The 17,745-nt window shown below is 42.9% G+C and overlaps 1 protein-coding gene across 1 annotated transcript; it reads left to right on the top strand.

Annotated features, from left to right (window-relative positions):
• The first annotated feature begins 1,097 nt into the window (after positions 1-1,097).
• On the top strand, positions 1,098-4,782 carry LOC144011105 (uncharacterized). The gene is made up of 2 exons (XM_077511563.1): positions 1,098-1,123; positions 1,174-4,782. The coding sequence occupies exons 1-2, from the start codon at positions 1,098-1,100 to the stop codon at positions 4,706-4,708; spliced, it is 3,561 nt and encodes a 1,186-aa protein (XP_077367689.1). The 3' UTR covers positions 4,709-4,782.
• The last annotated feature ends 12,963 nt before the right edge of the window (positions 4,783-17,745 follow it).

The raw sequence follows: 17,745 nt of genomic DNA on the forward strand, positions 1-17,745 counted from the left end.
GGCGTCGCGCTTCTCGCTCGATTGTTTGTCTTACTTACTTTTGTGCGTGCCCCGCCTGCGGTGCGCACCTGGCTTCAGCTGTACAGGTGGCGTTCGCGCCCCTTCTCTCAGCTTGTCGCCGCTTTCGCGACTGCTGTCTGCCCCTCCCGGCCGTCGGCCGCTCCGTGTGCGTCTGCTGCGCAGGTGGCGTTCGCGCGCCTTCCCTCAGCTTATCGCTACTGTTAACGACTAACTGTCTTCCCCGGCCCTCCGTCGGCTTCTCGGTGTACGTCTGCTGCGCAGGTGGCGTTCGCGCGCCTTCCCTCAGCTTATCGCTACTATTGACAACTGGCTGTCTGCCCCCGCCCTCCGTCGGCTGCTCGGTGTGCGTCTGCTGTGCAGGTGGCGTTCGCGCCCCCTTCCCTCGGCTTATCGCTGCTTTACCGGCTTACTGTTTGCCCCGACCCACGCGTCGGCTGCTCGGTGTGGGTCTGCTGTGCAGGTGGCGCTTGCGCCCCCTTCCCTCAGCTTCCCGCTCATCGCTGTTTGGGCCTCTTTGTGTTCACAATGGAGGACTCCCGTTGCTGCGTGGACTGTGGTATCCTCTTTGAGGCCTCCGATGTCCTGGACGATCGCTGCCCGAGGTGTCTTGTTTCTGACCGTGCCGGTGATGGCCGGGCCTGCAGTCCTGGTGTCAGTGACCCCAGTCCACTGGGTCATCTGTCGTCCTCCCAACCAAGGCGCCGGAAACGTCTCGGTGTGTCCTCTGCTGTACATGCCCCCCCCCAGGAAAAGGGTGGCGCAGCGACGACTCGCTTCGGAGGTTGGGCACCTTCAGGCTGAACTGGCAGAGGTGAGATCTCTTCTGCAGGACCGTCACCCTCCCACACTTACGGGGGGGCCGGGACCACCTGCCCTGCCCATGCCGCGACCATCCACCCCGCCCATGCCAGTGCTTCCTCCTGAGGAGGACGCCATTTCCTTGGCAGCTTCGGCTTCCTTTTTTCATGACGACGACCGTGACCCGGGGTCTGTGGTTTTGGGACCAAACTCTCCAGCGTCCGCTCAGAGTTCGTCCAGTGAGGCGGGGGATGGTTCTATACGGGCTGTCCTGCGCAATGCCTTGGACCTCCTGCATTTGGAGGTGCCTCCACAGGCTCAATCGGCGTCTGAGAGCGCTTTCTTCCGGCGCAGGCGCCCTTCCTCGGCCTTTTCTGTCCCCGCATCTGAGGACTATCTGCGGGAACTGCATGTTTGCTGGAGGGATCCTGGGGCTCTCTCCCGCCCTTCGGCTGATGGCCGTGATTTAGCATCGATGCACGATGCTGCTAGTGTTGGCTTGGACCGGATGCCTGCTGTGGAGCCAGCTGTCGCATCCCTCATTGTGTCCCCGGAGGGGACCCTTCGGCCATCTGTGCGATGTCCTCGACCCCAATGTCGTGTGACTGACGACCTTCTCACACGGGCCTATGTAGCTGGTGCACGTGCTGGTCGCATTGGGAACTCTTTGGCTCACCTCATGCTTGCTCTCTCTACATCTCTGCAAGCGGACAGCGTGGAGGCTGCTGTGTCCTTCAGTGATGCAGCCCTCCAGGCTTTTGCCCTCATGACTAGGGAACACGGCCGACTCATGTCCTTCCTAGTGCAGGCGCGCCGCCAGGTGTGGCTAGCGCAGTCCCCCTTGTCGGAGGCCTCTAGGAGGGCCCTCCGTGGTGTTCCTGTGGAGCCGGGGGAGCTTTTTGGTTCTGCCGCTGTGGGTGCACTGGAAAGGACGGTTAAGGCTCATGAGACCAGGAAGCAGCTTTCCAGCCTCAATAGGGCCCTGCCTCCCCAACAGGGTAGGCCTGGGGCACGCTCTGGTTTTCATCGCTTTCCTCAGCACTGGCCTGCCGAGGCTTATGGCACCCGGCGACCCCCGCAGAGGCCCGCCGAGGACTTTCGCTCCTCCGCCCGCTTGCCTTCAGGGCAACCACGGGCTGCAGGCCCCACCCACCGTCCCTCTCGGGCCCCTAGGGGCCGGGGGGCCAGGGACTGTGGCCTTGGGGCCGGCCGTCGGACATTTTTCCCACCAGCAGCTCAGTTACTGGCCTGCTCGTGCCTCGGACCCATGGGTGGTCTCCATCTTGACCCACGGGTACGAGCTGCAGTTCCGACGCCGGCCTACTGCTTCCTGTCGGGTCAGGGTGACTCATCGCCGACCCGGCAAAAGCCTCAGCTCTGGACCAGGAGCTGTCCGCCCTCCTGGCCAAGGACGCGATCGAGGCCGTGGACCCCCTGGCGCAGCCCGGGGGCTTCTACTCGACATACTTCCTTGTCCCAAAGAAGACCGGTGCTCCCTCGCTCCGCGGGTCTTCACTCGGTTTGTGAGGGCTGCTCTGACGCCCCTGCAGTCTGTGGGCATGAAGGTGCTGCCGTACCTCGACGACTGGCTCCTCTGCGCGCCGTCGCGGGCTCAGGTGATCCGGGACACCTCCGATCTCCTGTCTCATGTGGCCCGGTTGGGTATCAGGGTCAACTTGCCCAAGTCCTCTCTGGTCCCCTCTCAGCGGACGGACTTCATTGGTGTGACGTTGGACACCACGGTTATGAGAGCCCACCCGTCTCCTCACCGAGTCGACGATGTTCTTCGCCTCCTCGCGCACTTTCGAGGGGGCAGGCTGTTGCCTTACGTCGCCTACTTGCGGCTTTTGGGCAAGCTGACGTCCATGACGGCTGTGGTCCCGTTGGGCCTGCTGACACTGCGCCCACTACAGAGGTGGCTGAACGGCTTCCACTTGGACGCCAAGTGGCACCGCCACCGGAGGCTCAGGGTGTCCCGTCGGTGCCTCCTTGCCCTGGCACCTTGGAGGGAGAGGGCTCTTCTATTGAGCGGCGTCCCGCTGGGTGTGGCCCCGGCCCGCCGCGAAACAGTCACCACGGATGCCAGCCTCACGGGCTGGGGTGCTGTCTGGCAGCACAGGACGGCTCAGGGAAGTTGGTCTGTGCGCGACAGGGCCGATCACATCAATGTGCTGGAGCTTCGGGCGGTGCACTTGGCACTCATACACTTCTTGCCATACCTGAGCGGACGGCATGTTCTCATACGGTCGGACAACACCACGACCGTGTTTCACATAAACCATCAGGGCGGCGTCAGGTCCGCCCGTCTATTGGAGATCTCCCAGCTCCTTCTCAGGTGGGCTGCTCCCCGTCTGGCCAGTCTACGGGCCACCTATCTGCCGGGGGTTCGGAACCAGCTCGCGGACTCTCTCTCCCGTCGGGGTCCTCCTCCGGGAGAGTGGCGCCTCCACCCAGAGGTGGTGCGCATGATTTGGAGCAGCTTCGGCACGGCGGAGGTCGATCTCTTTGCCTCCGAGGACTCAACCCACTGCCCACTTTGGTTTTCCCTGAGCGAGGCCACCAGCCCTCTGGGTCTGGATGCTCTGGCGCAGCCGTGGCCGGAGTGCCTTCTCTACGCCTTTCCGCCGCTCCCTCTGATATGGCTGAGGCTTCAGAGAGTTCTTCAGGAGGGGCACACGCTGTTGCTGATGGCCCCCTTCTGGCCGGCCCGGACGTGGTTCCCCCTGCTCCGTCAACTGTGCTCCGGCGAGCCGTGGCGTCTCCCCGACAGGGAGGACCTGTTGTCTCAACAGGGAGGTCGGGGTTGGCATCCCGACCCACGGCGCCTTCGCGTATGTGTTTGGCCACTGAGGGGCCCCAACCGCTGCTGACCGGCTGTACAGAGTCTGTCACGCGGACCATTCTTAATGCGAGGGCACCGTCCACTCGGCAACAGTATGCCAACAGGTGGAAATTGTTTGTGACGTGGTGCGGAGAACGCGGGGTGGACCCTGTTTCGTGTTCCATCCCCACCATCCTGGATTTCTTGCAGTCCCTCCTGGATAAGGGCAGGTCTCAGTCGACTCTGAAGGTGTATGTGGCAGCTATTTCTGCCCGGCATGTTGGTGCTGATGGCGGCTCCGTGGGGCGCCATGAGCTGGTGTCCTTGTTCCTCAGAGGGGCTCTGCGTCTTTGTCCCCGCCCGGCTCCTCGGGTTCCGGCGTGGGATCTGCAGTTGGTGCTGGACGGCCTGTGCAGGCCTCCCTTCGAACCCCTGGCGGGGGCGGACCTTCTATGGGTGTCGCGCAAGACTGCACTCTTGCTCGCCGTTGCCTCCGCCAAGCGCGTCAGCGACCTACACGCTTTATCGGTTAGCCCTGAATGCCTGCGATGGCACCCGGATGGCGCCGGCGTCACTCTGTGGCCGAACACTGCCTTCATTCCCAAGGTGTTGTCTGGCTCTCGTTCTAACCAGCCTCTACGGCTTAAACGTTATGTACCCACTCCTGCTGATGGCGGGGACAGGCCGGAGCTCTTGTGTCCGGTGAGAGCCTTGCAGTGTTACATTGACGCTACGGCAGGCATTCGTACGTCTGCCCAGCTTTTTGTTTGTTATGGTGGTCCTACCAAGGGCTCCGCTCTCTCCAAGCAACGCTTGTCTCACTGGGTCGGGGATGCCATTCGCCATTCCTACCTGCTGTCTGGCCGCCCCCTGCCGTCAGGGGTGCGCTGTCACTCCACCAGGAGCGTTGCCACGTCTTGGGCCGCCCTGAGGGGTGTTTCCCTGGAGGATATCTGTGCTGCTGCCTCATGGGCGACGCCTTGCACCTTCTCCAGGTTTTATAGCGTGGATGTCGCCTCTCCCCATCCGCTTGGCGTGATCTTGGGTCCTGCTGGGGCTTCTCAGTGAGGTTTGTGTCTGAGATCCCTCGCGACTACGCCGGTATTAGTCATTCAGTGCTTAAAGCACCGCCTTCTGGCGGTCGGGAGGGACGAAATAGAACGAAAGTTACAACTGTAACTACGGTTCTATGAGTCCCGGACGACCGCCAGGGCGTGCTGTCGCTCGGAATCCTCGTGTTCACGCGAGAAGATTCCGTAGGAAACGAACCTTGGGTGACACCGGAACTTATACCCTTCTAGGGTCACCAAGGGGTCACAGGTGACTAATTTGGTATGCATTACTCGAACTGCGCATGCGCGAAAGGAACATTCAGTGCTTAAAGCACCGCCTTCTGGCGGTCGTCCGGGACTCATAGAACCGTAGTTACAGTTGTAACTTTCGTTTTAGCGCATGATTGTACATTTGAGCTGAATGTGTCAAAATCTTAAAAATTAACAGGTGCCCAAGCAATTTCATGCTAGAATCATCATCCGGATGCCAAAATAAACTAAATACAGCAAAAGATTTGAGTGCACAACGTTTGGTTTAGGTTTGACAGCCATAATCACCTTTTTATTGCTTTAAATGCGTTTTTAGCGCATGATTGTACATTTGAGCTGAATGTGTCAAAATCTTAAAAATTAACAGGTGCCCAAGCAATTTCATGCGAGAATCATCATCCGGATGCCAAAATAAACTAAATACAGCAAAAGATTTGAGTGCACAACGTTTGGTTTAGGTTTGACAGCCATAATCACCTTTTTATTGCTTTAAATGCGTTTTTAGCGCATGATTGTACATTTGAGCTGAATGTGTCAAAATCTTAAAAATTAACAGGTGCCCAAGCAATTTCATGCTAGAATCATCATCCGGATGCCAAAATAAACTAAATACAGCAAAAGATTTGAGTGCACAACGTTTGGTTTAGATTTGACAGCCATAATCAGCAATTGTGTACATTTGAGCTGAATGTGTCAAAATCTTAAAAATTAACAGGTGCCCAAGCAATTTCATGCTAGAATCATCATCCGGATGCCAAAATAAACTAAATACAGCAAAAGATTTGAGTGCACAACGTTTGGTTTAGGTTTGACAGCCATAATCACCTTTTTATTGCTTTAAATGCGTTTTTAGCGCATGATTGTACATTTGAGCTGAATGTGTCAAAATCTTAAAAATTAACAGGTGCCCAAGCAATTTCATGCTAGAATCATCATCCGGATGCCAAAATAAACTAAATACAGCAAAAGATTTGAGTGCACAACGTTTGGTTTAGATTTGACAGCCATAATCAGCAATTGTGTACATTTGAGCTGAATGTGTCAAAATCTTAAAAATTAACAGGTGCCCAAGCAATTTCATGCTAGAATCATCATCCGGATGCCAAAATAAACTAAATACAGCAAAAGATTTGAGTGCACAACGTTTGGTTTAGGTTTGACAGCCATAATCACCTTTTTATTGCTTTAAATGCGTTTTTAGCGCATGATTGTACATTTGAGCTGAATGTGTCAAAATCTTAAAAATTAACAGGTGCCCAAGCAATTTCATGCTAGAATCATCATCCGGATGCCAAAATAAACTAAATACAGCAAAAGATTTGAGTGCACAACGTTTGGTTTAGATTTGACAGCCATAATCAGCAATTGTGTACATTTGAGCTGAATGTGTCAAAATCTTAAAAATTAACAGGTGCCCAAGCAATTTCATGCTAGAATCATCATCCGGATGCCAAAATAAACTAAATACAGCAAAAGATTTGAGTGCACAACGTTTGGTTTAGATTTGACAGCCATAATCAGCAATTGTGTACATTTGAGCTGAATGTGTCAAAATCTTAAAAATTAACAGGTGCCCAAGCAATTTCATGCTAGAATCATCATCCGGATGCCAAAATAACCTAAATACAGCAAAAGATTTGAGTGCACAACGTTTGGTTTAGATTTGACAGCCATAATCAGCAATTGTGTACATTTGAGCTGAATGTGTCAAAATCTTAAAAATTAACAGGTGCCCAAGCAATTTCATGCTAGAATCATCATCCGGATGCCAAAATAAACTAAATACAGCAAAAGATTTGAGTGCACAACGTTTGGTTTAGATTTGACAGCCATAATCAGCAATTGTGTACATTTGAGCTGAATGTGTCAAAATCTTAAAAATTAACAGGTGCCCAAGCAATTTCATGCTAGAATCATCATCCGGATGCCAAAATAAACTAAATACAGCAAAAGATTTGAGTGCACAACGTTTGGTTTAGGTTTGACAGCCATAATCACCTTTTTATTGCTTTAAATGCGTTTGTAGCGCATGATTGTACATTTGAGCTGAATGTGTCAAAATCTTAAAAATTAACAGGTGCCCAAGCAATTTCATGCTAGAATCATCATCCGGATGCCAAAATAAACTAAATACAGCAAAAGATTTGAGTGCACAACGTTTGGTTTAGATTTGACAGCCATAATCAGCAATTGTGTACATTTGAGCTGAATGTGTCAAAATCTTAAAAATTAACAGGTGCCCAAGCAATTTCATGCTAGAATCATCATCCGGATGCCAAAATAAACTAAATACAGCAAAAGATTTGAGTGCACAACGTTTGGTTTAGGTTTGACAGCCATAATCACCTTTTTATTGCTTTAAATGCGTTTGTAGCGCATGATTGTACATTTTAGCTGAATGTGTCAAAATCTTAAAAATTAACAGGTGCCCAAGCAATTTCATGCTAGAATCATCATCCGGATGCCAAAATAAACTAAATACAGCAAAAGATTTGAGTGCACAACGTTTGGTTTAGGTTTGACAGCCATAATCACCTTTTTATTGCTTTAAATGCGTTTTTAGCGCATGATTGTACATTTGAGCTGAATGTGTCAAAATCTTACAAATTAACAGGTGCCCAAGCAATTTCATGCTAGAATCATCATCCGGATGCCAAAATAAACTAAATACAGCAAAAGATTTGAGTGCACAACGTTTGGTTTAGATTTGACAGCCATAATCAGCAATTGTGTACATTTGAGCTGAATGTGTCAAAATCTTAAAAATTAACAGGTGCCCAAGCAATTTCATGCTAGAATCATCATCCGGATGCCAAAATAAACTAAATACAGCAAAAGATTTGAGTGCACAACGTTTGGTTTAGGTTTGACAGCCATAATCACCTTTTTATTGCTTTAAATGCGTTTTTAGCGCATGATTGTACATTTGAGCTGAATGTGTCAAAATCTTAAAAATTAACAGGTGCCCAAGCAATTTCATGCTAGAATCATCATCCGGATGCCAAAATAAACTAAATACAGCAAAAGATTTGAGTGCACAACGTTTGGTTTAGATTTGACAGCCATAATCAGCAATTGTGTACATTTGAGCTGAATGTGTCAAAATCTTAAAAATTAACAGGTGCCCAAGCAATTTCATGCTAGAATCATCATCCGGATGCCAAAATAAACTAAATACAGCAAAAGATTTGAGTGCACAACGTTTGGTTTAGGTTTGACAGCCATAATCACCTTTTTATTGCTTTAAATGCGTTTGTAGCGCATGATTGTACATTTTAGCTGAATGTGTCAAAATCTTAAAAATTAACAGGTGCCCAAGCAATTTCATGCTAGAATCATCATCCGGATGCCAAAATAAACTAAATACAGCAAAAGATTTGAGTGCACAACGTTTGGTTTAGATTTGACAGCCATAATCAGCAATTGTGTACATTTGAGCTGAATGTGTCAAAATCTTAAAAATTAACAGGTGCCCAAGCAATTTCATGCTAGAATCATCATCCGGATGCCAAAATAACCTAAATACAGCAAAAGATTTGAGTGCACAACGTTTGGTTTAGATTTGACAGCCATAATCAGCAATTGTGTACATTTGAGCTGAATGTGTCAAAATCTTAAAAATTAACAGGTGCCCAAGCAATTTCATGCTAGAATCATCATCCGGATGCCAAAATAAACTAAATACAGCAAAAGATTTGAGTGCACAACGTTTGGTTTAGGTTTGACAGCCATAATCACCTTTTTATTGCTTTAAATGCGTTTTTAGCGCATGATTGTACATTTGAGCTGAATGTGTCAAAATCTTAAAAATTAACAGGTGCCCAAGCAATTTCATGCTAGAATCATCATCCGGATGCCAAAATAAACTAAATACAGCAAAAGATTTGAGTGCACAACGTTTGGTTTAGGTTTGACAGCCATAATCACCTTTTTATTGCTTTAAATGCGTTTTTAGCGCATGATTGTACATTTGAGCTGAATGTGTCAAAATCTTAAAAATTAACAGGTGCCCAAGCAATTTCATGCGAGAATCATCATCCGGATGCCAAAATAAACTAAATACAGCAAAAGATTTGAGTGCACAACGTTTGGTTTAGGTTTGACAGCCATAATCACCTTTTTATTGCTTTAAATGCGTTTTTAGCGCATGATTGTACATTTGAGCTGAATGTGTCAAAATCTTAAAAATTAACAGGTGCCCAAGCAATTTCATGCTAGAATCATCATCCGGATGCCAAAATAAACTAAATACAGCAAAAGATTTGAGTGCACAACGTTTGGTTTAGATTTGACAGCCATAATCAGCAATTGTGTACATTTGAGCTGAATGTGTCAAAATCTTAAAAATTAACAGGTGCCCAAGCAATTTCATGCTAGAATCATCATCCGGATGCCAAAATAAACTAAATACAGCAAAAGATTTGAGTGCACAACGTTTGGTTTAGGTTTGACAGCCATAATCACCTTTTTATTGCTTTAAATGCGTTTTTAGCGCATGATTGTACATTTGAGCTGAATGTGTCAAAATCTTAAAAATTAACAGGTGCCCAAGCAATTTCATGCTAGAATCATCATCCGGATGCCAAAATAAACTAAATACAGCAAAAGATTTGAGTGCACAACGTTTGGTTTAGATTTGACAGCCATAATCAGCAATTGTGTACATTTGAGCTGAATGTGTCAAAATCTTAAAAATTAACAGGTGCCCAAGCAATTTCATGCTAGAATCATCATCCGGATGCCAAAATAAACTAAATACAGCAAAAGATTTGAGTGCACAACGTTTGGTTTAGGTTTGACAGCCATAATCACCTTTTTATTGCTTTAAATGCGTTTTTAGCGCATGATTGTACATTTGAGCTGAATGTGTCAAAATCTTAAAAATTAACAGGTGCCCAAGCAATTTCATGCTAGAATCATCATCCGGATGCCAAAATAAACTAAATACAGCAAAAGATTTGAGTGCACAACGTTTGGTTTAGATTTGACAGCCATAATCAGCAATTGTGTACATTTGAGCTGAATGTGTCAAAATCTTAAAAATTAACAGGTGCCCAAGCAATTTCATGCTAGAATCATCATCCGGATGCCAAAATAAACTAAATACAGCAAAAGATTTGAGTGCACAACGTTTGGTTTAGATTTGACAGCCATAATCAGCAATTGTGTACATTTGAGCTGAATGTGTCAAAATCTTAAAAATTAACAGGTGCCCAAGCAATTTCATGCTAGAATCATCATCCGGATGCCAAAATAACCTAAATACAGCAAAAGATTTGAGTGCACAACGTTTGGTTTAGATTTGACAGCCATAATCAGCAATTGTGTACATTTGAGCTGAATGTGTCAAAATCTTAAAAATTAACAGGTGCCCAAGCAATTTCATGCTAGAATCATCATCCGGATGCCAAAATAAACTAAATACAGCAAAAGATTTGAGTGCACAACGTTTGGTTTAGATTTGACAGCCATAATCAGCAATTGTGTACATTTGAGCTGAATGTGTCAAAATCTTAAAAATTAACAGGTGCCCAAGCAATTTCATGCTAGAATCATCATCCGGATGCCAAAATAAACTAAATACAGCAAAAGATTTGAGTGCACAACGTTTGGTTTAGGTTTGACAGCCATAATCACCTTTTTATTGCTTTAAATGCGTTTTTAGCGCATGATTGTACATTTGAGCTGAATGTGTCAAAATCTTAAAAATTAACAGGTGCCCAAGCAATTTCATGCTAGAATCATCATCCGGATGCCAAAATAAACTAAATACAGCAAAAGATTTGAGTGCACAACGTTTGGTTTAGATTTGACAGCCATAATCAGCAATTGTGTACATTTGAGCTGAATGTGTCAAAATCTTAAAAATTAACAGGTGCCAAAGCAATTTCATGCTAGAATCATCATCCGGATGCCAAAATAAACTAAATACAGCAAAAGATTTGAGTGCACAACGTTTGGTTTAGGTTTGACAGCCATAATCACCTTTTTATTGCTTTAAATGCGTTTTTAGCGCATGATTGTACATTTGAGCTGAATGTGTCAAAATCTTAAAAATTAACAGGTGCCCAAGCAATTTCATGCTAGAATCATCATCCGGATGCCAAAATAAACTAAATACAGCAAAAGATTTGAGTGCACAACGTTTGGTTTAGATTTGACAGCCATAATCAGCAATTGTGTACATTTGAGCTGAATGTGTCAAAATCTTAAAAATTAACAGGTGCCCAAGCAATTTCATGCTAGAATCATCATCCGGATGCCAAAATAAACTAAATACAGCAAAAGATTTGAGTGCACAACGTTTGGTTTAGGTTTGACAGCCATAATCACCTTTTTATTGCTTTAAATGCGTTTTTAGCGCATGATTGTACATTTGAGCTGAATGTGTCAAAATCTTAAAAATTAACAGGTGCCCAAGCAATTTCATGCTAGAATCATCATCCGGATGCCAAAATAAACTAAATACAGCAAAAGATTTGAGTGCACAACGTTTGGTTTAGATTTGACAGCCATAATCAGCAATTGTGTACATTTGAGCTGAATGTGTCAAAATCTTAAAAATTAACAGGTGCCCAAGCAATTTCATGCTAGAATCATCATCCGGATGCCAAAATAAACTAAATACAGCAAAAGATTTGAGTGCACAACGTTTGGTTTAGATTTGACAGCCATAATCAGCAATTGTGTACATTTGAGCTGAATGTGTCAAAATCTTAAAAATTAACAGGTGCCCAAGCAATTTCATGCTAGAATCATCATCCGGATGCCAAAATAACCTAAATACAGCAAAAGATTTGAGTGCACAACGTTTGGTTTAGATTTGACAGCCATAATCAGCAATTGTGTACATTTGAGCTGAATGTGTCAAAATCTTAAAAATTAACAGGTGCCCAAGCAATTTCATGCTAGAATCATCATCCGGATGCCAAAATAAACTAAATACAGCAAAAGATTTGAGTGCACAACGTTTGGTTTAGATTTGACAGCCATAATCAGCAATTGTGTACATTTGAGCTGAATGTGTCAAAATCTTAAAAATTAACAGGTGCCCAAGCAATTTCATGCTAGAATCATCATCCGGATGCCAAAATAAACTAAATACAGCAAAAGATTTGAGTGCACAACGTTTGGTTTAGGTTTGACAGCCATAATCACCTTTTTATTGCTTTAAATGCGTTTTTAGCGCATGATTGTACATTTGAGCTGAATGTGTCAAAATCTTAAAAATTAACAGGTGCCCAAGCAATTTCATGCTAGAATCATCATCCGGATGCCAAAATAAACTAAATACAGCAAAAGATTTGAGTGCACAACGTTTGGTTTAGATTTGACAGCCATAATCAGCAATTGTGTACATTTGAGCTGAATGTGTCAAAATCTTAAAAATTAACAGGTGCCAAAGCAATTTCATGCTAGAATCATCATCCGGATGCCAAAATAAACTAAATACAGCAAAAGATTTGAGTGCACAACGTTTGGTTTAGGTTTGACAGCCATAATCACCTTTTTATTGCTTTAAATGCGTTTTTAGCGCATGATTGTACATTTGAGCTGAATGTGTCAAAATCTTAAAAATTAACAGGTGCCCAAGCAATTTCATGCTAGAATCATCATCCGGATGCCAAAATAAACTAAATACAGCAAAAGATTTGAGTGCACAACGTTTGGTTTAGATTTGACAGCCATAATCAGCAATTGTGTACATTTGAGCTGAATGTGTCAAAATCTTAAAAATTAACAGGTGCCCAAGCAATTTCATGCTAGAATCATCATCCGGATGCCAAAATAAACTAAATACAGCAAAAGATTTGAGTGCACAACGTTTGGTTTAGGTTTGACAGCCATAATCACCTTTTTATTGCTTTAAATGCGTTTTTAGCGCATGATTGTACATTTGAGCTGAATGTGTCAAAATCTTAAAAATTAACAGGTGCCCAAGCAATTTCATGCTAGAATCATCATCCGGATGCCAAAATAAACTAAATACAGCAAAAGATTTGAGTGCACAACGTTTGGTTTAGATTTGACAGCCATAATCAGCAATTGTGTACATTTGAGCTGAATGTGTCAAAATCTTAAAAATTAACAGGTGCCAAAGCAATTTCATGCTAGAATCATCATCCGGATGCCAAAATAAACTAAATACAGCAAAAGATTTGAGTGCACAACGTTTGGTTTAGGTTTGACAGCCATAATCACCTTTTTATTGCTTTAAATGCGTTTTTAGCGCATGATTGTACATTTGAGCTGAATGTGTCAAAATCTTAAAAATTAACAGGTGCCCAAGCAATTTCATGCTAGAATCATCATCCGGATGCCAAAATAAACTAAATACAGCAAAAGATTTGAGTGCACAACGTTTGGTTTAGATTTGACAGCCATAATCAGCAATTGTGTACATTTGAGCTGAATGTGTCAAAATCTTAAAAATTAACAGGTGCCCAAGCAATTTCATGCTAGAATCATCATCCGGATGCCAAAATAAACTAAATACAGCAAAAGATTTGAGTGCACAACGTTTGGTTTAGGTTTGACAGCCATAATCACCTTTTTATTGCTTTAAATGCGTTTTTAGCGCATGATTGTACATTTGAGCTGAATGTGTCAAAATCTTAAAAATTAACAGGTGCCCAAGCAATTTCATGCTAGAATCATCATCCGGATGCCAAAATAAACTAAATACAGCAAAAGATTTGAGTGCACAACGTTTGGTTTAGATTTGACAGCCATAATCAGCAATTGTGTACATTTGAGCTGAATGTGTCAAAATCTTAAAAATTAACAGGTGCCCAAGCAATTTCATGCTAGAATCATCATCCGGATGCCAAAATAAACTAAATACAGCAAAAGATTTGAGTGCACAACGTTTGGTTTAGATTTGACAGCCATAATCAGCAATTGTGTACATTTGAGCTGAATGTGTCAAAATCTTAAAAATTAACAGGTGCCCAAGCAATTTCATGCTAGAATCATCATCCGGATGCCAAAATAACCTAAATACAGCAAAAGATTTGAGTGCACAACGTTTGGTTTAGATTTGACAGCCATAATCAGCAATTGTGTACATTTGAGCTGAATGTGTCAAAATCTTAAAAATTAACAGGTGCCCAAGCAATTTCATGCTAGAATCATCATCCGGATGCCAAAATAAACTAAATACAGCAAAAGATTTGAGTGCACAACGTTTGGTTTAGGTTTGACAGCCATAATCACCTTTTTATTGCTTTAAATGCGTTTTTAGCGCATGATTGTACATTTGAGCTGAATGTGTCAAAATCTTAAAAATTAACAGGTGCCCAAGCAATTTCATGCTAGAATCATCATCCGGATGCCAAAATAAACTAAATACAGCAAAAGATTTGAGTGCACAACGTTTGGTTTAGATTTGACAGCCATAATCAGCAATTGTGTACATTTGAGCTGAATGTGTCAAAATCTTAAAAATTAACAGGTGCCCAAGCAATTTCATGCTAGAATCATCATCCGGATGCCAAAATAAACTAAATACAGCAAAAGATTTGAGTGCACAACGTTTGGTTTAGATTTGACAGCCATAATCAGCAATTGTGTACATTTGAGCTGAATGTGTCAAAATCTTAAAAATTAACAGGTGCCCAAGCAATTTCATGCTAGAATCATCATCCGGATGCCAAAATAACCTAAATACAGCAAAAGATTTGAGTGCACAACGTTTGGTTTAGATTTGACAGCCATAATCAGCAATTGTGTACATTTGAGCTGAATGTGTCAAAATCTTAAAAATTAACAGGTGCCCAAGCAATTTCATGCTAGAATCATCATCCGGATGCCAAAATAAACTAAATACAGCAAAAGATTTGAGTGCACAACGTTTGGTTTAGATTTGACAGCCATAATCAGCAATTGTGTACATTTGAGCTGAATGTGTCAAAATCTTAAAAATTAACAGGTGCCCAAGCAATTTCATGCTAGAATCATCATCCGGATGCCAAAATAAACTAAATACAGCAAAAGATTTGAGTGCACAACGTTTGGTTTAGGTTTGACAGCCATAATCACCTTTTTATTGCTTTAAATGCGTTTTTAGCGCATGATTGTACATTTGAGCTGAATGTGTCAAAATCTTAAAAATTAACAGGTGCCCAAGCAATTTCATGCTAGAATCATCATCCGGATGCCAAAATAAACTAAATACAGCAAAAGATTTGAGTGCACAACGTTTGGTTTAGATTTGACAGCCATAATCAGCAATTGTGTACATTTGAGCTGAATGTGTCAAAATCTTAAAAATTAACAGGTGCCAAAGCAATTTCATGCTAGAATCATCATCCGGATGCCAAAATAAACTAAATACAGCAAAAGATTTGAGTGCACAACGTTTGGTTTAGGTTTGACAGCCATAATCACCTTTTTATTGCTTTAAATGCGTTTTTAGCGCATGATTGTACATTTGAGCTGAATGTGTCAAAATCTTAAAAATTAACAGGTGCCCAAGCAATTTCATGCTAGAATCATCATCCGGATGCCAAAATAAACTAAATACAGCAAAAGATTTGAGTGCACAACGTTTGGTTTAGATTTGACAGCCATAATCAGCAATTGTGTACATTTGAGCTGAATGTGTCAAAATCTTAAAAATTAACAGGTGCCCAAGCAATTTCATGCTAGAATCATCATCCGGATGCCAAAATAAACTAAATACAGCAAAAGATTTGAGTGCACAACGTTTGGTTTAGGTTTGACAGCCATAATCACCTTTTTATTGCTTTAAATGCGTTTTTAGCGCATGATTGTACATTTGAGCTGAATGTGTCAAAATCTTAAAAATTAACAGGTGCCCAAGCAATTTCATGCTAGAATCATCATCCGGATGCCAAAATAAACTAAATACAGCAAAAGATTTGAGTGCACAACGTTTGGTTTAGATTTGACAGCCATAATCAGCAATTGTGTACATTTGAGCTGAATGTGTCAAAATCTTAAAAATTAACAGGTGCCCAAGCAATTTCATGCTAGAATCATCATCCGGATGCCAAAATAAACTAAATACAGCAAAAGATTTGAGTGCACAACGTTTGGTTTAGATTTGACAGCCATAATCAGCAATTGTGTACATTTGAGCTGAATGTGTCAAAATCTTAAAAATTAACAGGTGCCCAAGCAATTTCATGCTAGAATCATCATCCGGATGCCAAAATAACCTAAATACAGCAAAAGATTTGAGTGCACAACGTTTGGTTTAGATTTGACAGCCATAATCAGCAATTGTGTACATTTGAGCTGAATGTGTCAAAATCTTAAAAATTAACAGGTGCCCAAGCAATTTCATGCTAGAATCATCATCCGGATGCCAAAATAAACTAAATACAGCAAAAGATTTGAGTGCACAACGTTTGGTTTAGATTTGACAGCCATAATCAGCAATTGTGTACATTTGAGCTGAATGTGTCAAAATCTTAAAAATTAACAGGTGCCCAAGCAATTTCATGCTAGAATCATCATCCGGATGCCAAAATAAACTAAATACAGCAAAAGATTTGAGTGCACAACGTTTGGTTTAGGTTTGACAGCCATAATCACCTTTTTATTGCTTTAAATGCGTTTTTAGCGCATGATTGTACATTTGAGCTGAATGTGTCAAAATCTTAAAAATTAACAGGTGCCCAAGCAATTTCATGCTAGAATCATCATCCGGATGCCAAAATAAACTAAATACAGCAAAAGATTTGAGTGCACAACGTTTGGTTTAGATTTGACAGCCATAATCAGCAATTGTGTACATTTGAGCTGAATGTGTCAAAATCTTAAAAATTAACAGGTGCCAAAGCAATTTCATGCTAGAATCATCATCCGGATGCCAAAATAAACTAAATACAGCAAAAGATTTGAGTGCACAACGTTTGGTTTAGGTTTGACAGCCATAATCACCTTTTTATTGCTTTAAATGCGTTTTTAGCGCATGATTGTACATTTGAGCTGAATGTGTCAAAATCTTAAAAATTAACAGGTGCCCAAGCAATTTCATGCTAGAATCATCATCCGGATGCCAAAATAAACTAAATACAGCAAAAGATTTGAGTGCACAACGTTTGGTTTAGATTTGACAGCCATAATCAGCAATTGTGTACATTTGAGCTGAATGTGTCAAAATCTTAAAAATTAACAGGTGCCCAAGCAATTTCATGCTAGAATCATCATCCGGATGCCAAAATAAACTAAATACAGCAAAAGATTTGAGTGCACAACGTTTGGTTTAGGTTTGACAGCCATAATCACCTTTTTATTGCTTTAAATGCGTTTTTAGCGCATGATTGTACATTTGAGCTGAATGTGTCAAAATCTTAAAAATTAACAGGTGCCCAAGCAATTTCATGCTAGAATCATCATCCGGATGCCAAAATAAACTAAATACAGCAAAAGATTTGAGTGCACAACGTTTGGTTTAGATTTGACAGCCATAATCAGCAATTGTGTACATTTGAGCTGAATGTGTCAAAATCTTAAAAATTAACAGGTGCCAAAGCAATTTCATGCTAGAATCATCATCCGGATGCCAAAATAAACTAAATACAGCAAAAGATTTGAGTGCACAACGTTTGGTTTAGGTTTGACAGCCATAATCACCTTTTTATTGCTTTAAATGCGTTTTTAGCGCATGATTGTACATTTGAGCTGAATGTGTCAAAATCTTAAAAATTAACAGGTGCCCAAGCAATTTCATGCTAGAATCATCATCCGGATGCCAAAATAAACTAAATACAGCAAAAGATTTGAGTGCACAACGTTTGGTTTAGATTTGAC

This window comes from Festucalex cinctus, unplaced genomic scaffold (genome assembly GCF_051991245.1).
Source record: "Festucalex cinctus isolate MCC-2025b unplaced genomic scaffold, RoL_Fcin_1.0 HiC_scaffold_36, whole genome shotgun sequence".
Lineage (NCBI taxonomy): Eukaryota > Metazoa > Chordata > Actinopteri > Syngnathiformes > Syngnathidae > Festucalex > Festucalex cinctus.

Coding starts and splice junctions, on each gene's coding strand:
- LOC144011105 (XM_077511563.1), top strand. CDS start 1,098: ATGCCTTGGACCTCCTGCATTTGGAG. Junction 1,124..1,173: donor TGGACCTCCTGCATTTGGAG/GTGCCTCCACAG, acceptor CTTCCGGCGCAG/GCGCCCTTCCTCGGCCTTTT.